The sequence below is a fragment of the Eschrichtius robustus genome, chromosome 16, assembly GCF_028021215.1.
Source record: "Eschrichtius robustus isolate mEscRob2 chromosome 16, mEscRob2.pri, whole genome shotgun sequence".
Lineage (NCBI taxonomy): Eukaryota > Metazoa > Chordata > Mammalia > Artiodactyla > Eschrichtiidae > Eschrichtius > Eschrichtius robustus.
The window spans coordinates 53,287,877-53,312,848 of NC_090839.1; the positions used below are offsets into that span (position 1 = coordinate 53,287,877).

General features: G+C 45.8%; 1 protein-coding gene across 1 annotated transcript in view; it reads left to right on the forward strand.

Annotated features, from left to right (window-relative positions):
- LOC137750398 (ATP-binding cassette sub-family A member 17-like) overlaps nucleotides 1-22,186 on the forward strand; it is an 80,389-nt gene extending 58,203 nt beyond the window's left edge. The window contains 7 exon segments of the mRNA XM_068524765.1: nucleotides 9,654-9,779; nucleotides 11,567-11,761; nucleotides 19,551-19,738; nucleotides 20,736-20,906; nucleotides 21,158-21,348; nucleotides 21,481-21,554; nucleotides 22,043-22,186. Of these exon segments, the coding sequence (XP_068380866.1) occupies nucleotides 9,654-9,779; nucleotides 11,567-11,761; nucleotides 19,551-19,738; nucleotides 20,736-20,906; nucleotides 21,158-21,348; nucleotides 21,481-21,554; nucleotides 22,043-22,186 (1,089 nt within the window).
- The last annotated feature ends 2,786 nt before the right edge of the window (nucleotides 22,187-24,972 follow it).

Sequence of the window (24,972 nt, forward strand, 5' to 3'; positions counted from 1 at the left end):
TAAAAGTGACAGTGTTTTGACTTTATGATTGAAATAGAACAAAAAGCACACTGCAGGCAGAGGAAAGGGGATACACAAAGGCCTGTCCTGAGGGAAGCCAAATCCAGCAGTTCTCAGCTGTAAACTCCATCTGAGATTCACTGATCAGCACTTAAAGACATCCTGCATGATTCCGACACAAGTGGTACAGGGAATCACTCTGAGAAATGTTTGCTCTAATCTCCAGGGAGAATCTAAGGATTCCTCCCTTTCTCTTCTCCTCTGTCGCTCAACCCACCCAAGAGGGACAAGCACCTGAAAGTCCAAGGACACTGAGGGCCCTGATGGGAGCAGAGCTTTAAAGAAGATGACCAAGCTAGCGCCTGACTCTCTGGACATTCTCCCTGGATCCCTTGGCCTTGCTGGAATCTGTTTCTTCTTAGATTGCTTCATGCTATTTCTTCTCTTCCCTCCAATGCAGCAATAACAGGGACCAAGGCACTTCTTCTGCTTAGCAGGAGGCAACTGCTAAAACTAACTGGAAATCGGGTGAGTCAAAGAGGAGGGAGGCTGGGACAAGGCAAGAAGCTTCACCTCTGGTCTGGGGAAAAGGATGCCAGTGCCTTCACAGGCTCCATCCCTACTCCCTGAGAAAGAAAACTATACATTAGAGGCTGGCCCTTGGCCCTTGTACACATGCCCTAGAGGCCTCATTAAGATGCTGTCACCATGGCAGTAGACAGAGAGTTATGAAAGCTAGATCTGAGCTCTCTTTTTCCTGAGACTCCACTAAAACGATAGCAAAGGAAATAAAAATGTATGAATTCACAATGAAGAAACATCTAAAGTGCATTCAGAGGGGGAAATGGCTGAGCAAGTACCTAATTTAGCAACACAGAATCCTCGAGAGGCTTGGGACCACAGAGAAAGAGAGTGAAACAGTCTGTTCCATCTCCATTGGCCCTACTACCACTCCCCACCCGGAAGCAGTCAGAGATCCCTCCTCTTGATGAATTGAACCTGCTTCCAAAAGAGACCTAAACATTATGGACTGGTCCCCTGCCTGGTTGCCTTAAAATGTAGCCTGGCCCCCTACCTCCATACACAAAGCTAGCAAATCACCTCCTGGTGCCTCATTTGTCTCTCTGAATAGACAGACAATCAAGGATCACTGATCATTTGAGGATGGCAGCCAAGAAAAGACTAAAACAAACCAACAAAAAGGAGACACAGGGGTAGGGACGCGCAGGAAACAAAACCAAACAAAACAAAGATTTTGGAAAAGATTGCATCTATTAAACAACAGAATTCCATAAAGAAGAAAAACTTTGAGAACAAGAAAGAGCTGATTGCCAAAATAAAAATTTGGCAGAAGTGTTGGAAAATAAAGTCAATTAACCTGCCAAAGTAGAGCAAAAAGATAAGAGAAATAGGAGAAGTTGAGAAAAAGGGCAGGTAACGTGAGAGTAAGTCCAGGAGATGCTATTATATTCAATTGATAAGCATTCCAGAAAGAGAAAACAGAGGAAATGAAGTTGAGGAAACTACCAAAGAAATGAAACAAAAAAATTTCCCAGAGTTGAAAAATCAAACTTCAAGATTGAAGGGATCCATCAAATATCCAACACTGAATGAAAAAAGACCCAGATGCTTCCTAGATGACAACGAGTTCTATACTGAATTCACTTGTCAGTCAGGTGTATGGACAGAACAAAGACAATTTCAAATGGGCGAACAGAAATTGAAGCCACCACATCACTTTCTTGGAAAGTTAAGGATATAGGCCAGCAAAGTGAAGGAGTAAAGTAAAGGAGAAAGAAGACACGAGATCCAGAAAAGGATGGATCCCACCCAGGAATGTGGCAGAGAAAAGTCCTTCAGTTGGAGGGCTAGATATGGATGGTTTGTGACCTCTCCTCAGTCTTCAACAAGCTTTGGAGTAGGATCCACAGAGAAGGAAGGACGGAAAACAAGCAGAAGTTGTAAATATCTGTTCCTTTGATCACACGTATTGTTGGTGAACTGATTCTGGTTAGGGTGAGCTTGGGGCGTGGGGTTGTCCCCTCTCAGATTTCAACCACTCCTCTCTTAGGGGCCTGAAGATTTTCACTGAACAGGGGAAGGTCTGGGAGGAGACCGTGGCTGACTGTTCATTCCCAGTCTGGGCTCATGAGCCTTGCTTAGTGGTTAAGTCTTTCTCTCTACCCCACACAGGAGCTGCACTGCTGATGTTCTGGTAGTTTTCCCGTCTCCCCTCTACCTGAGTCTCCAGGTTAGATTTCCAAATTTAGAATTCTAAAGAGAGAAAATGAGGAGGACATGACCCACTGTGTCTCCTTCCCAGAGCCATGTCTGCCACCTTTGCAGCTGTACTGCTGAGGCGTGGTCTCCTTGGTTGCAGCTGTCTGGTCACCAGAGCCATGACTCTGGGGCCTCGGCGACAGTGTGGAGCCACGACTTCCGAGTTGTGCCCCAAACTGCGCCTCCAACCCCATGGGTGGACCCTGGCTCTGATGCTCAGTTTCTGAGTCCTGGCCCAGAAAATGTTGGTCTGGAGACCTCATATCCAAGTTCACCTCACCATACATCACAGTGGCCTCCACTGACAGGAATTTCACAGATTGACACCCAAAAGCTGTACTACTCTAAATCCAAGCCCTGAGAGTAGAGTTCATTTTTTATATGAAGAGTTTATTCAGCCTCTCTTCAGGGAATCTGTAAGTCACACGTCCACAGGCTCTCTCCCTTGGACTACCCACTGGTTTAGAGCTGGTGGTGTGACTAGTCATGAAGTCTGAAATTAGAGCTCTAATCCCACCCAGTTATTTCCCCTTTTTGTTGGTGAGGATATTTTGTGGTTTGTGAAGGATGGCGGCTAGTAGCACGTGTAGTTATCAGGGATAAGCACGAAGTGGCCTGTTGGGTGGGTGAGGGCTTGATTACGTTTGTGGACTGTAAACATGGCCCCACTGCTGGCCCATGACCCACGCAGCACATTATGAGTTAATCCTCTTACAAATTAATTAGCTTATGAGTAGCATATTTATTTTGCAGAGCAGTTGTGTTTATTTGTTGTAAATAAACATTTAAAATATTTTAAATATACCACAGTTTATTTATAACCCCATTTGGCATTTCTTCACTTTTCAATATAACATGAACCTAAAAAATTGGCTTCTCAAACCTCTAAGAGGCCCCAGTTTCTGTATATTTATTTTATAACCAGCCAGTTTACTGACCTCTCTTTTATTTCTTTTTTTTTAAATGAAGTATAGTTGATCTACAATATTGTGTTAATTTCTGCTGTACAGCAATGTGATTCAGTTATACACATATATACATTCTTTTCCATTATGCTTTATCATAGGATATTGAATATAGATTTCCCTGTGCTATACAGTAGGACCTTGTTGTTTATCCATCCTATGCGTAATAGCTTACATCTGCTAATCCCAGCCTCCCACTCCACTCCATCCTTCCCCCAACCCCCTCCCCCTTGGCAACCACAAGTCTGTTCTCTATGTGTGCGAGTCTGTTCTGTTCTCTCTTTTCTTTCTTTCTTTTTTTTTTGGCTGCAAGACTTTTGGGGTCTTAGTTCCCCGACCAGGGATCAAACCCGTGTCCCCTGCATTGGAAGCGTGGAGTCCTAACCACTGGACCACCAGGAAGTTCCCTCTCTTTTATTTCTAATAGCACTTTGATTGATTCTTGTGGCTTTTCTAGGTACATGATAATGTACTGCATTTGCAAATAATGATGGTTTTGGCTCTACAAACTGTACAGGCAGGAACTGTGTTCTTATCTACCTGTAAGATGACACTCAAATAACTCCAAAGCTGGCCCACCAGACCCTCCTGTCTGGCCCTAACTCATTTTTAAACCTCCAGCCTTCAAATCCACTGCTTCCACAGGTGCATCCCATACTGCAGCCACGCTCTTGCTGGTTTTCTCAAACACACCAAGCTCTTTCTGATTTGTCTGCATAAACAATAGGAATAGAAGTAAAATGACAGGTTCAGGAAGCACTGCAAAAGAAAAGTACTTATGGCTTGGAGGTTGAATGACTACAGGGGAAGAGGGAACACTGGGAGTCAGGGAGAACCTGATTCCGGTCTTGGGCCTGGCAGTGTGACGTGCAGAGATAGATATAGCAACAGATAGAGATAACAGATCCTTTATACAGGATAAAAGGCACAGTGGGTTCAGAGAGTTGCTAGGGGATGTTCCCTTTTCTTCCTGAAAGAAGAGTTAATATTTTCTATTCCCCTCACAGATCTAGGCTACACAAAAGTCTCAGAGTCTTTGGATCACACATTCCTACTGCTTCCAGGCCACTGCCTGGGGATGGCTTTCTCCAACTTACATTACAGCTTTGAACTACAGAAGTTTTGCAATGCCAAGAGCCTGAACCAGACTGAGTGCAATCAAGTTTGTGAGTATTGCAAGCAGAATTTGTTAATTACATTTTTTATTGAGATATAATTCATAGAAAATTCGCCCTTTTAAAGTATACAATTCATTGGTTTTTAGTATATTCACAAGGTTGTACAACCATCACCACCATCTAATTCCAGAACATTTTCGTCACCTGAAAAAAAGAAATACCCCATCCATTAACAGTCACTCCCCATTCCCTTTTCCCCCAAGCGTCTGACAACCAATAATCTACTTTCTGTCTCTATGGATTTGCCTGTTCTGGACATTTCATGTATATGGAATCATACACTATGTGACCTTCTGTATCTGGCTTCTTTCACGTATAACAATGTTTTTGAGGTTCATCCAGGTTGTGGTGTGCTTCGGTACTTTGTTCCTTTTTATGGCTGAATAATATTCCATTGCATAGATAGACTACAATTTGTTTATCCATTCATCAGTTGATGGACATTTGGGTTGTCTCTACATTTTGGCTATTATGAATAATGCTGCTGTGAACATTCACGTACAAGTTTTTGTTCGAACATGTTTTCAGTTATCTTGAGTATATGCCTAGGAGTGGGTTTGCTGGGTCTTTTTTTTTTTTTTTTTAAAGGAACTCCTTTATTTATTTATTTATTTATTTATTTTTGGCTGTGTTGGGTCTTCGTTTCTGTGTGAGGGCTTTCTCCAGTTGCGGCGAGTGGGGGCCACTCTTCATCACAGTGCGTGGGCCTCTCACTATCGCGGCCTCTCTTGTTGCGGAGCACAGGCTCCAGACGCACTGGCTCAGTAGTTGTGGCTCATGGGCCTAGTTGCTCCGTGGCATGTGGGATCTTCCCAGACCAGGGCTTGAACCTGTGTCCCCTGCATTGGGGGGCAGATTCTCAACCACTGCGCCACCAGGGAAGCCCCGGTTTGCTGGGTCTTATGGTGACTTTATTTAGCTTTTTCAGGAACCACCAAACTATTTTCACAGTGGCTGCACCATTTTACATTTCACTAGCAATGTATGAGGGCTCCAATTTATCCACATCCTTTCAACACCTTTTAAAATTAATTATTTTCTTAAATTGTGGAAAAATATATACGAAGTTTACCATTTTAACCATTTTTACATGTACAGTTCGGTGGCATTAAGTACATTCACATTGTTGTGCAACCATCATAACCATTATCTCCAGAACTTTTTTCAACTTGCAAAACTGAAACTCTGAATCCATGAAACACTAACTACCCGTCTCCCTCCCCGCAGCCCCTGGCAGCTATCATTCCACTTTCCGTCTCTATGCGTTTGACTACTCTAGGTACCTCATATGAAACATTTTAATTCCTTTCTCGTTTCCTTTTGAGTATATTCTACAGCTATTTTCTTTGTGGTTACCATGGGAATTACATTTAACATCCTAAAGTTACAACATTCTAATTTGAATTTATATCAGTTTAACTTCAAAAACATATAAAAACTACTCCTATACAGCCCTGTCCCCACTCTCTTTTAATTACTGATGTCACAGTACCTCTTTATGTATTATGTGTCCAGAAGCATAGACTAATAATTGTTTTTTATGCATTAGTTTCTTAAGTCATATAGAAAACAAAAAGTGGAGTTACGTACCAAAGTTACAACAATACTAGTTGCTACACTTGTCCATGTATTTACCTTTGCCAGAGATCTGTATTATTTTGATCTATATGTCCTGATATGGCCAATGTCTGTTACATATTAGTAAATGAAACAAAGGAATTGGAGAAGATAATGCATAGTATCATTCTACCTGTATTTTAAAAGATTATATCCAGAAGGTATGGAAGGATTATATACAAAACTGTAACAATAGTTGTGGGGAAAGGAGAAGTACCTTGACTTTCTACCTCATACATGTTTCTTCTTTCCAATGAGTGTGTATTTACTGTATAATTTTAAAATACATGTATTTTGGGACTTCCCTGGTGGTCCAGTGGGTAAAACTCCACGCTCCCGATGCAGGGGGCCCAGGTTTGATCCCTGGTCAGGGAACTAGATCCCGCATGCTGCAACTAAGGGTCCGCATACCACAACTAAAGATCCCACATGCCACAACGAAGATACCATGTGCCGCAGCTAAGACCTGGCGCAGCCTAAATAAATATTTTAATAAAAATAAACTAGAACAAATCATCTTAAAATTTGTATGGAGACACAAAAGACCCCGAATAGCCAAAGCAGTCTTGAGGGAAAAAACCGGAGCTGGAGGAATCAGATTCCCTGACTTCAGACTCTACTACAAAGCTACAGTAATCAAGACAATATGGTACTGGCACAAAAACAGAAACATAGATCAATGGAACAAGATAGAAAGCCCAGAGGTAAACCCACGCACCTATGGTCAACTAATCTATGACAAAGGAGGCAAAGATATACAATGGAGAAAAGACAGTCTCTTCAATAAGTGGTGCTGGGAAAACCGGACAGCTACATGTAAAAGAATGAAATTAGAATACTCCCTAACACCATACACAAAAATAAACTCAAAATGGATTCGAGACCTAAATGTAAGACCGGACACTATAAAACTCTTAGAGGAAAACATAGGAAGAACACTCTTTGACATAAATCACAGCAAGATCTTTTTTGATCCACCTCCTAGAGTAATGGAAATAAAAACAAAAATAAACAAATGGGACCTAATGAAACTTCAAAGCTTTTGCACAGCAAAGAAAACCATAAACAAGAGGAAAAGACAACCCTCAGAATGGGAGAAAATATTTGCAAACGAATCAACGGACAAAGGATTAATCTCCAAAATATATAAACAGCTCATTCAGCTCAATTTTAAAGAAACAAACAACCCAATCCAAAAATGGGCAGAAGACCTAAACAGACATTTCTCCAAAGAAGACATACAGATGGCCAAGAAGCACATGAAAATATGCTCAACATCACTAATTATTAGAGAAATGCAAATCAAAACTACAATGAGGTATCACCTCACACCAGTTAGAATGGGCATCATCAGAAAATCTACAAACAACAAATGCTGGAGAGGGTGTGGAGAAAAGGGAACCCTCTTGCACTGTTGGTGGGAATGTAAATTGATACAGCCACTATGGAGAACAGTATGGAGGTTCCTTAAAAAACTAAAAATAGAATTCCCATATGATCCAGCAATCCCACTACTGGGCATATACCCAGAGAAAACCGTAATTCAAAAAGACACATGCACCCCAATGTTCATTGCAGCACTATTTACAATAGCCAGGTCATGGAAGCAACCTAAATGCCCATCAACAGACAAATGGATAAAGAAGCTGTGGTACATATATACAATGGAATATTACTCAGCCATAAAAAGGAACGAAATTGAGTCATTTATTGAGACGTGGATGGATCTAGAGACTGTCATACAGAGTGAAGTAAGTCAGAAAGAGAAAAACAAATATCATATATTAACGCATGTATGTGGAACCTAGAAAAGTGGTACAGATGAACCGGTTTGCAGGGCAGAAGTCGAGACACAGATGTAGAGAACAAACGTATGGACACCAAGGGGGGAAAACCGTGGTGGGGTGGGGATGGTGGTGTGCTGAATTGGGCGATTGGGATTGACATGTATACACTGATGTGTATAAAAATGATGACTGATTAAAAAAAAAAGAAAAAAGAAAAATACATGTATTTAAAAGAAAATTTGAAGGCAAATCAGATTAAAATAGGAGAATAGAGGCTGCTGAGTATTTTTACATGAGTGGTCAGTTGAAGTTACAGGGTGATTAATGATTGATAAAAGAACCAAGCATATAAATATTTTGCATTTCAAATAACTGTCATATGGACAGGGAGCAGTGTTTTACTTTACTGCATTATTTTTGCAAGACATTGGTTCTAGCAAGGAAAACAGAATATTATGTTTCCCATCTGCTGGGATGTGGTAACAACATTGATGACAATAATGCTTCTTTTAAATGATATTTGTTATAATAGGAATTGACCTACTATATGTAATTTGATAATATCTGTTTATCCCATTTTAGCAGAGGGATATGTGGTCCAAAAGAACATCTATGCCTGGGAGTCTCTAGGGATGGGGAAGTATCTGATAGCCCTTGCCATCTCAGGACCTGTGTACCTCATCCTGCTTTTCCTCATTGAAACCAATGTCTTATGGGAACTGAAAGCCAAGTTTTCTGGCTTCAACAGGAAGCAAAAATTGGTGAGTGGGTCCAAGTGTAAGTCTCCAATTACAGGTCAAGGGGCTGGCTCCATAGCTTCCTTCCTACAATCTGCAGTGGCCCTGATTCTCAGCATCCGAGGTCTTGGAGACCATATAATCCACCCGTAGGGTAGAGAGGTAACGGCCATCCCTGGGATCCCCTGTTGAGGGAAGAGCATTGGCTTGGCCCCTGTAACCCTGGCCAGCCGAGTAGAAACAAGACCCTGGATTTCCTAAAACTAGTCAGCTTGGAACACCTCTTCGCCTCAGTCATTCAGGAGCCACATAGGAGAAAGGGCTGTTGTGTCAGCTCTTGCCCTGAATATCTTCCAAAGGCAAAGCCCCTTCCCCTACCCCCCAGGACAAAGGAAATTCTGTAGAAAATGGGATTTGTTATATCTTGACATCTCCAGGCTTCAGGTCTTTTTATTTTCCTTAAAAGCCAATGCCGGGCTTCCCTGGTGGTGCAGTTGTTGAGAATCTGCCTGCCAATGCAGGGGACACGGGTTCGAGCCCTGGCCTGGGAGGATCCCACATGCCGCGGAGCAACTGGGCCCGTGAGCCACAACTACTGAGCCTGCGCGTCTGGAGCCTGTGCTCCGCAACAAGAGAGGCCGCGATAGTGAGAGGCCCGCGCACCGCGATGAGGAGTGGCCCCCGCTTGCCACAACTAGAGAAAGCCCTTGCACAGAAACACAGACCCAACACAGCCATAAATAAATAAGTAAATAAATAAATAAATAAACCCAAAGTTTAAAAAAAACAAAAAAACACTATGCTTTACAAAAAGCAAACCTACTCTCAAAGATAAACTCAAATCTCCACCAAAAAAAAAAAACCAATGCTCCGTAAAGTTTCCTTGTCCACCATATCACGGTCATGTCAGCATGCATTCAATCTTGCCTGTGGCTGACCCTGAGAACGGGTGTGCGTGCAGGAACTGAGCACCGCCGGGGCGACTTCAAGGCCTTCCCAGGGAGGACCAAGTCCCTGTGGGCCCCTTGACCTCTACCTACTACCCTCGCAAAAGCACTTACACCTGCCATCCTTGTCTCGGGAAAGCAGGTAGTTTTGCACAGTGCGGAGTCCACGCCTGGAGACCAAGATGTGGAAGAAGAAGAGAAAATGATCGAGACCTTTTTGGAAAATTTTTGTAAGAAAAATCCACTGGTTCTTAAAGGGGTGTCTAAGGTAAAGTTCGACATGGCTTCGAAAGCAAAGACCATTACTCTTGGGGGCCCTTTGCATAAGAAAGCAGCCACCATGGCTCCAGGACCTGCCTGCTGGCTTGGAGTACAGTAGTACCCCTTTACCAGCAGGTTTGCTTTCTGAGGTTTCAGCTACCTGCAGTCAATTGTGGTCCAAAAATATTAAATGGAAAATTCCAGAAATATCAAAGTTTTAAATTATGCGCTGTTCTGAGTAGTGGGACTGACTCTGGAGCCGTCCCACTCCCTCCCTTTGTCCAGCTTATCCACCGTTTAATCACTTAGTTGCCAGTTCAGTTATCCGATCAACTGTTGCACTATCACAGTGCTTGTGTTCAAGTAATTGTTATTTCATTTAATAATGATCCCAAAGCGCAAGAGTAGTGATGCTGGCAATTCGGATATTCTCTTACTGTGCTTAATTTTTTTTTTTGTTTTTGTTTGTTTTTTTAAAAATTTATTTTATTTTTTTATTTTTGGCTGCATTGGTTCTTCGTTGCCGTGCACAGGCTTTCTCTAGTTGCAGGGGGCGAGGGATACTCTCCGTTGCAGTGCGCGGGCTTCTCATTGTGAGGGTTTCTCTTTGTTGCGGAGTACGGTCTCTAGGCACACAGGCTTCAGTAGTTGTGGCACTCGGGCTCAGTAGTTGTGGTGCTCGGGCTTAGTTGCTCCGTGGCATGTGGGATCTTCCCAGACCAGGGCTCAAACCCGTGTCCCCTGCATTGGCAGGCGGATTCTTAACCACTGCGCCACCAAGGAAGTCCCTGTGCTTAATTTATAAGTTAAACTTTGTCATAGGTATGTATGTATAGGAAAAAATATAGCATATATAGGGTTCTGTGCTATCCACCGTTTCACGCACCCACTGTGGGTCTTGGACCATATCCCCTGTGGATAAGGGGGGACTACTGTACTGGCAAAGGATTCAGGTGAGCTTTGGTGGAGAAAGACTCAGAGAGAGGTTTCCTCTGTGAACAGATCACATTTGAGTTCGTTTGTGTGCCCAGAGACTGAAGTTATCACCTCAGCCTTCCATTGTCTCTTCTGGGGTCCCCTGGAAGACAGGAAGGCCTGAGATGGGAGGGGCACCAGAACCATGAACCCCAAGAAGCCTTGAAGGTTGGACATGGTTGAGTCTCTCCTCAATCTAGAAAACAGTTTGTGGAGGAGCCAAGGTGGAGGAATAGGTTCTGAAAGCTCAGACGAAGCCTGTTAGTCTTCCTGAGAGCCCCAGCGGGAATTGTGTTGAGACATCCTTCAAATATCCAGGAGATAGATATATATATATATATATATATATAGATATATATATATATATATATATATATACACACACACACACACACACACGTATGGAGAGAGAGGGAGAGAGACAGAGAGACAGACAGAGAAAGAGAGAGTTGTTTCCCTATAGTTCCTGGTGGTTAAAAAAAACAAAAAACAAAAAAACCAGCCCCAAAACCAATTGAGGCAACGTCAAAGGGGTTTTCTTTGCTTCAAGGACAGAGGGAAAAAAAAAAAAAGGACAGAGGGAAGAGGCTTATCTTAGAGAACTAGGGTCTCAGTTTGCAGGGACAGGAGGAGAGAAAACCTCACTAGACCTGCTGGGAGCAGCAGCTGGGAGGAGAAGGCAGATTCAAGCCTGGCTACATTGGAGCCCCTAGGCCCTGAGGGCAGCTCAACCTGTCCCAGAACTGGTATGCAACAGTTAACTCCAGACTGCTCACTCCAGGCCTCCTCACTGTGTGTCTTCTGTCTTGTGTATCTCAGGTCTATGCCAAGAAGTTACCCCCACTGGCTATGAACAAGGTTTCCTTCACTGTTCAAGCAGAAGAATGCTTTGGCCTTCTTGGCCTCAATGGAGCTGGGAAAACTTCCATTTTCAAAATGCTGACTGGGGAAGAGCCTATCACCTCTGGGGATGCCTTTGTCAACGGCCTCAGCATCAGGTCTGACTTGGGGAAGGTAGGCTGTGACCTGAGACGAGGGAGGCATGAACCTGGGGATGGTGTGGGTGTATCAGGAAGAGGGGGGCACTGAAATACACCTAGGGGTGTTACACAGGGTTGGGGAAAGGGAACTGGAATGGAATTGATCTTTGAAAATTCCAGGTATCAGGTTTATCTCTGACTCCCAAATCCATAGCTCCATCCTAGACCTCTTCTCTGAGCTTTAGATCATATATCAAGCTGCTTACTCAACATTGCCTCTAAAATGTCCCTGAAACGCAAGGCACCTGAAGCCCAATGGACCCCCAAAGCCATCAGCTGTCCCCACACACCCCCAACCTCTTCTTCCCCCTCCCCCTGTGCTTCCTGTGGGAGTGGCACACATCTACAGCTGTCCAAGTCACCACTCAAGACGTCTAGTTGGCGACCTTAGTCCATGGATGCTCCCTTCCAAACAGCCCTGGAATCTGTTCTCCCTGGCCCCATGCCCACTGCACTCACCAAGTCAAGGCTACTCCTAACTTTCAGTCAGCTTCCTTGCCTTCTCTGCAAAATTTCTTTTTTTTTTAAAATTAATTTATTTAATTTATTTACTTTTGGCTGCAGTGGGTCTTCATTGCTGTGCGCGGGCTTTCTCTAGTTGCAGCGAGCAGGGGCTACTCTTTGTTGCGGTGCAGGGGCTTCTCATTGCGGTGGCTTCTCTTGTTGCAGAGCACGGGCTCTAGAGCGCAGGCTCAGTAGTTCTGCAGCATTTCTTAATGCAGGCCTTTTTCTCCTTCAAATTCTCGCCTTCCTTTGTTTACTTCTATAGCTTCCCCTCTCGTCTGGCTCTTCTCTATCACTGACGCTTCTTTCTTAGACCCACTTGGTAGATCTTCTTCATCTAGCCCGTTAGACTGTGGTGCTCCTCAGGACTGCAACATCAGCCCACTGGCTTTCTCCTTCTACACACTGTCCCCGCCTGATCTCATTCCTTACGCTGACTCCCATTATCTTCTGTCAGCTGACATCTCCCACGTAGCCGCATCCTCAGCCCAATCCCAGTCCTGTGTTTCAGACCTACTTATACATGCCTTCTAGACAGCCTTACTCAGACTTTCTCCCATTTTAAACTCAAATTTAATATATAACCCTCAAACCTGAACTTTTTTTAAAAATTTTCTTTATTTTTATAAATTTATTTATTTATTTATTTATTTTTGGCTGCATTGGGTCTTCATTGCTGCGCGGACTTTCTCTAGTTGCGGTGAGCAGGGGCTACTCTTTGTTTTGGTGCGCAGGCTCCTTCTCATTGCCGTGGCTTCTCCTGTTGCGGAGCACCGGCTCTAGGCACACACACGGGCTCAGTAGTTGTGGCTCATGGGCTCTAGAGTGCAGGCTCAGCAGTTGTGGCCCACGGGCTTAGTTGCTCTGCGGCATGTGTGATCTTCCTGGACCAGGGCTCAAACCCATGTCCCCTGCATTGGCAGGTGGATTCTCAACCACTGTGCCACCAGGGAAGCCCCCTGACCTTCTTATTGAAGTCTACTTCAATTATTGGCATCAATTCAATGAAACAATTTTTGAATGCCTAGTATATGCCAGCAATTGTGCTAGGCCGAGTGATTCTCACTTGCAAGGAGCTCATGGTCATGTGAACCAGCCATTTCCATGCAGTGAGGTAAGTGTAATGACAGAGGTGGTGGTCAGTGTACAGTGGATTCAATGACAGGCATATGAGGAGACCGAACTACAGAGGCCTAATCAAAGTTGCACTGTTCACAGCATGAACCATACTAGCACCGAGGAGTTTATCAAACCAGCTTTACTGTGCCCTGTACTCTCTAAAATAAAGTTTAGAGAGAAAACAGAAGAACTGACACAGGCTAGTGTGTCAGAATCCACACTCTTAATTACCAGTCTCTATCAACCTTGTGGTATACATAGCCTGGTTGAACAATCATAACCAGTATAAGTCTCTCATGGCTATGAAACATTTGATATTAATTTTAATTTTTTGTTATTTTAATAATTATGGACAAGTCTTTTGGTAATGGCAAATCAGGTAACTCTAATCCCCTTCCTGATGATCATTAGTAACTAGAAAAACAGGACCAAAGTTTTAAAACATGTCTTCAAAGGATTCAGAGAGCTAACAAGACAGTGAAGACTTACGAGCCAAGAGGTAGGAGGGGACAGAGGCCCAGGGAGATGGCCAATTCCAGGCTGGGTTGCTGAGAGCTGAGTGTTGCTCTTGGTGTTGAAGTGGCAGGCACTGGAGTTCAGGATGAGCCCTCTGGGGCAGGGGGAGGCCTGGTGAAAGCATCCTTTCTTTGAGTTGGGACCCCAAAGGGCTGCATCCTAAGTGCAGGGATGAACTATACTTAGACAAGTTCACACAAGGATTGCAAAACAACTTGGACTCTTATCAGTCCCTGAAATGGAATTGATGTGACCCTAAATCACCAGTGCTCCCAGGCACCTGGCAGGAGCAAATGTAAAGAGAAGTCTGGTGGAAGATGTCATCATCATAGGCCTCATATGATTTCTACAATTTTGCCAGTGCAATGTTTGGTGTACATTAAAAAAATAACCAGGCACATGTACCTAAAAGACAACTCCCCCCACAAAAATAATTTAGAATGAAGCACTGAGAGTCAACAGGGTAGAAAATATACGAAAGAAGGTAAGAGACATTGTGGTATACCTTCAAGACAGCCCGTAAAAACCCCCTCCTGATATTTACAACCTTGAGTAGTCCCCTCCCAGATTGTACCAGGGTTGGTCTGTGTGACTGACAGAATACTGTAGAAGAGATGGCATGTCACTTCTGAGATTGGGTTATGAAAGACACTGCAGCTTATGTTTTGAGTACACTCTCCCCTTCACATCACTCACTCTGAGGGAAGCTAGCAGCCATGTCATGAAGACACTCAGGGGACTTCCCTGGTGGTCCAGTGGTTAAGAATCTGCCTTGTGCCACAACTACTGAGCCCGTGCCACAACTATGGAGAGAAGCCCGCACACCGCAAGGAAAGATCCCACGTGCTGCAACTAAGACCTGACACAGCCGAAAAATAAAATAAATAAATATTTAAAGAAAAAAAAAGACACTCAGGCAGCCCTGTGGATTATAAAAAATAGTCAATAGAGGACAATAAGTGTGAGAGAAAAAGGAACATAGAACACATGGGACAAGTAGGTAGCCCTAATAAGATGGTAGATTTAAATCCAAATATATTAATAATTGCATTATATATAAATGGACTAAAGACTCCAATTAAAAGATTAAGATTATTAGAGAAGATAGGTTAAACACAGAGTTACCATATGACCCAGCAATTTCACTCCTAGGTATATATCCAAGAGAACTGAAAAGTTACATTCACACAAAAATTTGTACATGAATGTTCATAGCAGCATTTTTCACAGTAGCCAAAAGGTGGAATCAGCCCAAATGTCCACCAACAAACAGATGAATGGATAAACAAAATGTGATCTATCCATGCAGTAGGATATTATTCAACCATAAAAAGGGGACTTCCCTGGTGGTGCAGTGGTTAAGAATCTGCCTGCCAAGGCAGGGGACACGGGTTCGAGCCCTGGTCCAGGAAGATCCCACATGCCATGGAGCAACTAAGCCCATGTGCCACAACTACTGAGCCTGCACTCTAGAGCCCACGAGCCACAACTACTGAGCCTGTGTGCCACAAATACTGAAGCCCGCATGCCTAGAGCCCGTGCTCCACAACAAGAGAAGCCACCACAATGAGAAGCCCGCACACCATAACAAAGAGTAGCCCCCGCTTGCCACAGCTAGAGAAAGCTTGTGCGCAGCAATGAAGACTCAACACAGCCAAAAATAAATTAATTAATTAAAAAAAAACCATAAAAATGAATGAAGCACTGACACACGCTACAATATGGATGGACCTTAAATACATGATGCTAAGTGAAAGAAGCAAGTCACGAAAGGCCACAGATTGTGTGATTCTGTTTGTATGGAATATCCAGAACAGGCAAATCTATGGAGACAGTAAGTAGACTAGTGGGGAAAGTGGGCAGTAACTGTTCATGGATTTGAGGTTGTTCTGCGGAGGAGTGAGGAAATGCTGTAAGTTTGATTGTGATCATGGACCACCACTGTGACTACATTAAAAACCATTGAACTGAACACATCTGATGGGTGATTGTGGTAAATGGATGAATTGTATGGTATGCGAATTATATCTCAATAAGCTGTTGTAAAAAAGAAGGAAGGAATGAACAAATGAACAAACAAAGGAATAAAAGACAAAACAAGACAGGGCAAGGGCAGATGGTCGTGGAGAGACCCTCCCACTGGCCTTATTGTCATCAATCATCCATCCAACAGACATTTACTGAAGCTCACAGACAAGAAAGTATGAACCTACTCCATAAACTCAAATGATAAGAAGTGTTACATTTCTTTGTATTATTTAAAATCAAGTGGCATCTGCCTATAAGACCTTCATCCTGCCTGGCTGGCAAGAAATTGGATTTCAGTCTCCCTGGAACCCATCTGCACATCACCTCCTGGCAATTTGTGAAAATTCATAGTTGGAAATATAGAATTTAAATATAGTTAAACCTGCTCCTCCACTTCTCCATTTTCTCCTAGAAATCTCACATGGATTAATCTCATCAGTAAACTCTAACAGAGGTACATCCTTGCTCTCTTCCTTTGTGAGCCTTCTGCTTACCACCCTTTATCTGTACAAATATATTTAAGCATTCTTTCACACTTCCTAAAATACATTCTTACCAGAATCTGCTAGTATTCTAAAAATCAGCAGTGACTTCTGAGAGTCCACATGCATTTCTGTCAGAGTTACTCACTCAGAATCATTCAGCTCCACTGTGGGATTGTCATTGGTCCATGGTGCCACCATGCTCTGAGCAGGGCTCCTTGGCCATCCCAGATGAGCCACCATGGCAACAGGCTTACTGCAAACTCAGGTGTGTAAGAAATATCACATTTCTTCATTTTCTTTGCATCAAATAATAACATTTTCAAGCCTTCTATCCCAAAATTTGTTCATGAAATAGAAAGCCTATATAGACCAAAACTGGAGGTAAAATTGAAATAATGATTAAAGATCTACCCCTTCTTAAAAGAGTCTAGGCTAAAAGGGATTGATGGGCAAGTATACCAACCACCACCAAACAGTTATTTCCTTCTTGTATATCCACTTCAGAAGCATAGGAGAGAAGACAGAGTGCTACCCAATCTTAAGTGAAAAACCAGACGAAGACAGTATCCAACATGAGCCATAGGCCAATTTCATACAGGAACATAAATACCCTAAATAAGATATTAACAATACAAATTCAGCAGTATATTGAAAGAAAAAAAATTACAATCATGAGGTTTATTCCAGAAATGTAAGGTTTAACAGTAGGAAATCCACCAATGTAAAGCACTACCTTCACAGATGAAAGGAGAAAAATATTTATCAATAGAAGCTGAAAAAGCAATTGATAAAAACTCAGTACCCACTCATGATTTTTTTTTAATTTTAGCAAACTGTCTTGAGAAAAAAGAACAGAGCTGGAGGGCTTCCCTGGTGGTGCAGTGGTTGAGAGTCCACCTGCCAATGCAGGGGACACGGGTTCGATCCCTGGTCCAGGAAGATCCCACATGCCACAGAGCAACTAAGCCCGTGCGCCACAATTACTGAGCCTGCGCTCTAGAGCCCGTAGGCCACAACTACTGAGCCTGCGTGCCGCAACTACTGAAGCCCATGTGCCTAGAGCCCATGCTCTGCACCAAGAGAAGCCACCGCAATGGGAAGCCCACACACCGCAATGAAGAGTAGCCCCCGCTCACAGCAACTATAGAAAGCCCACATGCAGCAACGAAGATCCAATGCAGCCAAAAATAAATAAATAAAAAATAAATAAATCTATATATTAAAAAAAAAAAAAGAACAGAGCTGGAGGTATCATGTTCCCTGACTTCAGACTATACTACAAAGCTCCAATAATCAAAACTGTATGGTACTGGCCTAAAAACAGACACATAGATCAATGGAACAGAATAGAGAGCCCAGAAATAAACCTATGCACTTATGGTCAACTAATCTACAACAAAGGAGGCAAGAATACATAACAGAGGAAAAAACAGTCTCTTCAATAAGGTGCTGGAAAAACTGTAAAAGAATGTGTAAAAGAGTGAAATTAGAACATTTTCAGATACAAACTACTATATATAAAATAGATAAATAACAATGTCCTACTGTATAGCATAGGAAACTATATTCAACATCTTGTAATAAACCACAATGGAAAAGAAGATGAAAAAGAATATATATGTATAACTGAATCACTTTGCTGTATACCAGAAACTAACACAAGATTGTAAATCAACTATACTTCAATAAAATACTAAAAAAGAAATTAGAACATTTTCTCACACCATTTACAAAAATAAACTCAAAATGGATTAAAGATAAAATAAAATGTAAGAGCAGAAACCATAAAACTCCTAGAAGAGGGGCTTCCCTGGTGGCGCAGTGGTTGAGAATCTGCCTGCCAATGCAGGGGACACAGGTTCGAGCCCTGGTCTGGGAAGATCCCACGTGCCACGGAGCAACTAGGCCCGTGAGCCACAATTGCTGAGCCTGCGCGTCTGGAGCCTGTGCTCCGCAACAAGAGAGGCCGCGATGATGAGAGGCCCGCGCACCGCGATGAAGAGTGGCCCCCACTTGCTGCAACCAGAGAAAGCCCTCGCACAGAAACGAAGACCCAACACAGCCATAAATAATTAAATATAAATAAATAAATAAACCCAAAGTTTAAAAAAAAAAAAAACTCCTAGAAGAGAACATAGAACACTCTTTGACATAAATCATAGCAGTATCTTTTTTGAATCTGTCTCCTACGGCAAGGGAAACAAAAGGAAAAATAAACAAATGGGACCTGATTAAACTTAAAAACTTTTGCCCAGCAGAGGAAGCCATCGACAAAATGAAAAGGCAACCTACTGAATGGGAGAAAATATTTGCAAGTGTTATGACTGATAAGGAGTTAATATCCAAAATATATAAAGAGCTCATACAACTCAATATCAAAAAAACAAACAACCTGATTAAAAAATGGGCAGAAGGGAATTCCCTGGAGGTCCAGTTGTTAGGACTCCGCGTTTTCACTGCCGAGGATGCAGGTTCAGTCCCTGGTTGGGGAACTAAGATACCACAAGCCACGCAGTACAGCCAATACAGGTTTGTATTTACTGACCAAGGAAGATCTTTAAGACATAATGGCGAGTTAAAAAAGCAAGTTGCAGAATGGTAGATAAAGGATGATACTCTTTGTAACACAGTTGGTCCCCTATGGGGAGCACCCAGCCATGCAAAAGTTTGGAAGTGCACCCCCATGTGACTGCACTGCCCGGGGCGTGCCCTGGCAAGAGACTCCAGCAGCCTTACAAAGAAAATCTATTCGTGGGTTACATGTCTAATAGAAAATGTGTTCAAAGGGGAAAAAATAAAGCGTCTTCTGCTGACCATATACTTGGAAGGTGACAAGAGGTAGGGAGCACTGGGCACTGAGGTTTCCTGCCAGGCAGGCAGGAAATAAGCACTCCAGCCCCACATGCACCCTCCAGAACTGGGGTTCACGCCACCAGCAAGTGCTGCATCCAGACTCCTGAACGTCACTGTTGGACCATGGCACCCCATGGCACACGTCTGTTCATGTGGCACACGTGGGGGTGCACAGGGCAGAGGCAGGGTCCAGGCCCCTGCCCAATTGGTAGCTTTCCTTCTGACACACCTACCCCTTGGGCTGTGTTCCAACCCCAGGTGCGGCAGTGGATCGGCTACTGTCCCCATTTTGATGCCCTGCTGGACCACATGACGGGCAAGGAGACACTGGTCATGTATGCCCGGCTCTGGAGCATCCCCGAGCGCCACATCAGTGCCTGTGTGGACCGAATTCTTGATGATTTACTCATGTACATGTACGCCGACAACCTGGTGAAGACCTACAGGTGAGACTTGGGGCTCCCTCGGCCCTTCCCCCTCCGGTAATCAGATGTGTTGTGGTTCTTCTCAGTGCTGAGGGGTAGGGCAAGGCGTGTCAGCTCCGTGCTTGGGGTAGTTTTGTGGCCCATGCCACTGTGTGGATTTTTGGGGAGGTGGCCTCCCTCCCCTGTAAGAATGGGTCAATGGCCTGGGCTGCCCCAAGGCACAGCTTCCTCTTGGCCCCAGGCAGTTATGTGGCTGAGGACGGGCTGCTGCTCCATTGGTGTTATTCTTCCTGTCGCTTCACAAAGGGCTTCTGATTTTTGGTAGAGTTGCATTTCAAGCACACACTACCTTATCCCGCTCTGTGTGAGGCATCTGAGCTGTTGTTCTGCTGAGAAGCCTGGGGGATTCCTCAGTCTTATGTTGCCAGTGATCCTAACCCAACTCCAGTTAGCTTAAACAAAGCAAGGCCACACATGTCCGGAATCCCAGGCCACCCCTCGAGTTGTGCACAGCGCCCCTGCAGGCTGGCAGCAGTACCCCAATCCCGGGACAGGGAAGTCAGAGGCGGTTAGATGATGTCGCCCTGTCTCTTTCCTCTGTTGACTTCAGTTTCAAGCATGTTTTTGTGTTTCCTTGCATCTTTTGATGATTAAATGAGTTAACACCTGGGATGTTTAGAAGAGTGCCTTGTACATTGTAAATGCTATGTGTTCATTAAATAAAGTTAGCTAAAACGGCCCTATGCTCTTATCCCCCTAACACGCATAGAGACCCTCAAAGGAGATTCATGGACCATGTGCTCACCCTGGACCGATCCCTGTGTCCAGGGGAATGGTTTACATGCTGAGTAGACAGCCAAGTCACAGTGCACCCCTGGGGGAGGGTGGTGGGCCATGTTACTGAATGCCCCACCAGGGGGCGTGAGCACTTTCTTAATAGAGAAGAAAAAAGGGGGGAGGATTGTACTACTGGAAACTTAAGATTGCCAATTACCCAACTTCTCACCCTCTGCCCCAGCAGTGGCAACAAGCGGAAGCTGAGTGCCGGCATTGCCTTGCTTGGAGAGCCCACGGTTATCTTCCTGGACGAGCCGTCCACTGGCATGGACCCCGTGGCCCGGAGCCTGCTCTGGGGCACCGTCGCGAGGGCCCGCAAGTCTGGCAAGGCCATTGTCATCACCTCCCACAGGTAAAGCCAGGACCGGGGCTGTGGGAGGGCTGGGCTGGGAGGGGCTGGGTGGAGAGAAGACCTGTCAGCATCTGGTAAGAGTCTGTGAGGAGAGTCCCCAGGCTCTACCATGTGGGCCACACCCTGAGCATGGGAATCAGGAACAGCCTGATCTGGGCATCAACACCTTCCCATCTGCACAAGACTTTGACGTGGATGGCGGGCATCAGCATCTCCCAGCCTTTTGTCAGGCCTCCATCCCCTCTCCCCAGCATGGAGGACTGTGAGGCCTTGTGCACCCAGCTGGCCATCATGGTGCAGCGTCAGTTCAAGTGCCTGGGCAGCCCACATCACCTCAAGAGCAAGTTTGGCAGTGGCTACTCCCTATGGGCCAAGATCTGGAGTGACAGGCAGCAGGAGGCCTTGGAAGAGTTCAAGGCATTCGTGGACCTGACCTTCCCAGGTATGTGCTGCTGTGCAGAGGTCATCTGTGCATATGTCCATCCCTGACCTCTGGGACGAGGGCCACGATTCCAGGGGCCTGGGCCTCCCTCCCCTGGCCGTCCAGCCCGGCCCTCATGGGGACACTGTGCAGGCAGCGTCCTGGAAGATGAGTACCAAGGGATGGTCCATTACCACCTGCCTGGCAATGACCTCAGCTGGGCGAAGGTGAGCACATACCTGGGCATCAGAGGGAGCACAACTCTGATGTCACCCACTTTCTGGTGTTCTCTCTTTCGGGTGGAAGTCTTATTCAGTGCTGCTGCAACATTCACGTGGATTTCATAGAAAATAAGAATGTTTGAGTTGGAAGGGACCTCGGAGGTCAGCTCCTCCTGCCCCCTCATTTCACAGAGAGGCGAGCAGACCCAGAGAGGGGACACCATATGCCCAGGGTCACACAGCAATCCAGGGACCCAGCTGGGGCCTCTGCCTTCTGGCACCACTCCCAGCCAGGGTCCCTTTCCCTAAAATCACAGAGAGCTCAATTCTGTAGGACTGACTTCTTGAGAGGTGGTCTGGGAGCAGCTGAGAGAGGGATGGGTCTTTGGGGGGCTTTGTAACAACCCCAAAGACCCTTCCTCTTTCCAGCCCCTGTTGCCTCCTCTCCCCTTCCCTGTGCCCATCATCTATAGCGGCCTCCTCCTTTCCCACAGGTGTTTGGCATTTTGGAGCAAGCCAAGAAAAAGTACATGTTGGAAGACTACTCAGTCAACCAGATCTCTCTGGAGGACATCTTCCTGAGCTTCACCTGCCCTGTGCCCCCCAACCAAGGGGAAAACAAACAAGCGAAGGCATAACCAGCAGGCCCCTTGTTACCTTTTCCACCTCCCTCTCCACCTTCTTCCCAACCTCCCTCCCTGACTCCCTCCCAACGTCCCTCCCAGCCTCCCTCTCCACCTCTCACTCCACCTCCCACTCCATCTTCCTCCCAGCCTTTCTCCCACCTTTCCTCCCAGCCTCCCTCCTGGCCTCCCACGCCACCTCCCTTCAGGTCTTCCTCCTGGTCTTCCTCCTGGCCTCCCTCCCAGCCTCCCTCACCACTTCCCTCAAAGGCTGTCTTGCTGTAATAAAGAGTTCCCAGTGCCAAGTTAGCCCAGGTGCACACAGCCTGCCATGGGCTGCAAGGGTTACAGAGGCAACTTGAGGACCCAGTGAGCTCAGCTTGGGGGTGGAGGGGTGGGGGCAGCTCTCTGCCAGATTGAGGCCACTCACCTTAGAGGCCTGATGGAGGACCCAGGTGCATTTCTGTGGAAAAGGATCCCCTCGAGTCCCACCTGGGTGGCTTTCAGCCTCACTGAGACCTGGCCATAGAAGCAGCCTCAGAGGAACAACACCTGCCATGTCCTGTCAGGAGTATGGAGGTCTGGGGGTGACCATGGTTGTAATGATGCTGTACTTCTGAAGGTAGGAGGAGAGAAGAGATTGACAAGTTTGCAAACTTAAGGCACCATTTTTCAATATTTGGATTTGTGGGGCTCCATGTGTTCTCTGCCCTGGCCCACGCGAATGTTAGGGGTGAGCCTGTATGTGGCCCTCCGTCAACCCATGATGTGGACATGATTATTATCCCATTGCCCAGAAGAGTAAGCTGAGACTTAGAGATATCCGGCAACTTTCCATGGTCAACAGATGGTAGAGCCAGCATTCAACTCAGGCAGAAGTTCTCAAAGTGGAGTTTCTGACCAGAAGCATCCACATCATCCAGAAACTTGTTAGAAATGCATATTCTCAGGCCCCACCCCAAACCCACTGAATCAGAAGTCTGGGGGGTGAGGACCAGCAATCTGTGTTAACAGGTGCTTCTGATGCAGCTCAGGCGTGAGAAGCACTGAGCTAAGCCTGTGAGCTCAGACCATCCGGCCTGAGTGCAGATGGATGTGGCCGTGTACCTTTGTCACGAGGGCTCTCCTCCGAGAAGTGCCCTGCCCAATAGCCTTTCTCCCTGCAGCATGGTCACACCAGCCCCTCTACAAAGCCCCATTCGGCTTCTCCTTTGCAGGTAGTTCTCTCCCTCCCTTCTCAGCTCAGCTCTGGGAAAGTGGTGTCTACCATCCCTGCCTGTACTCCCTACCTCCCCTCACCACTCACCAAAAGTACAGCGTTGTCACATGCCTGGCTGCCACACCCACTCCGTCCATTTTTCCTGTGCCTTCTCTGAGGCATCTCAGTGTCCCCTGCCCCCTTCTCCCCACTGCACCAGGCCCCCCATGGCCCCTCATCTGCCTCCTCTATAGGCTCCTCTTCCTTTCTCTCCGAGTGGGGGATGCCTCAGGCTCCCAGCCTGCTTCACTTTTCCTTACTCTCCCCTCTGCACCCTTCCACCCTTGAATTTCTTTCTCATTCACCCCCAGGCCTTCAACTGCCATCTTATTCCAGTCAGGAACTTGCCTGAGCTCCCCAAAATCTAGACTCTTCCAGTGAGTTCTCTCACCTTCCTGAAGCCCAATGGGAAATGGGCTCTTCTCACACCCTCTGGGAGTGGCTTATCACCCCTCTGGGCCCAGGGGCTCTTACTGCCAGGGCAGTGGGTGGGGGTGAGGGATGGCATGGCTGCAGCAGAGCCAAGAGAAGAACGCCTATTTCCTGAAAAACAAGAAAACTTTACCTCTGAATAAATAAAAAGAGTGGTAAGGACATAGGAGCAAGATAGAGGACAACTGAGAGACTGGTCAGGGTGCTGCTTGGACTCCACAGACACGCAGCGTCACAGGGTAGCGAGAGCGTGACTTACTCACTCATTGGTGAAGCTAATGCCACCAAAATCTAACACAGAGAGTGCACCTCTGCCCTGGGGAGACCAGCAACAAAGAAAGTAACAGTGCAGGGGGAGGACAACAAAGTACCAAATCGGGAAACAGTAACCAATGGAAACAAAGGTGAGGTGAAGAAGACTGAAAACCCTTAGGGGTCCTGTGGATTCTCCTGTCCTCTGGTGTGGGAACATGGGGCATCTGGGGAGCAAGTTCCAAGCTTGCTCTGCTCTACCCACTCCTCTTCCTGTGCACATCACCCCTGCCCCTCCTCCACCCCCAGCTTCCAAGGCCTCATATCCCTCCCACGCTGTGATCATCCGTTCGTCTCCTGCTCCAGACTGGCATGGAGCCTTGGCACCATGGCTCCTGTGTGTGTTCGGCTGCTGAGCACAGACCAAGTACCCTGAAGGGGTTCAGCGAGTATAAGTGGTAGCGGGACAGAGTGCTGTCTGAGGCTGTGGGGAAGGGGGGAGGAGAGTCCTGACCCAGATTCCCCGGCCTCTCCAGGAAAAGCCACTCTGTCCTCTTCCATCAAACACTTCTCCCAGGAGATTGCATTTCTTTCCTTGTCCAAAGGTCTCATGAAAGAGGTGGGATGTGAGCTGGTTCCGGAAAGACAGACTGGGTGGGCACTGCCTAATACCTGAGTAAACAGAACGCTCAGCTGTGGCTGAAAGCAGCCAGTAAAGCAAGCAGGTGTGCACTTCTATTTTAGTTGGGCTCCCAGGTGACCGCGAGGAGACACTGGGGACTGACGGGGGACGATATCTAGTCCAAGTGTGAAGGTGAGGGCTTGCCCTGGGCAGGGATGGAGGAGGGGTCAAGAGTGA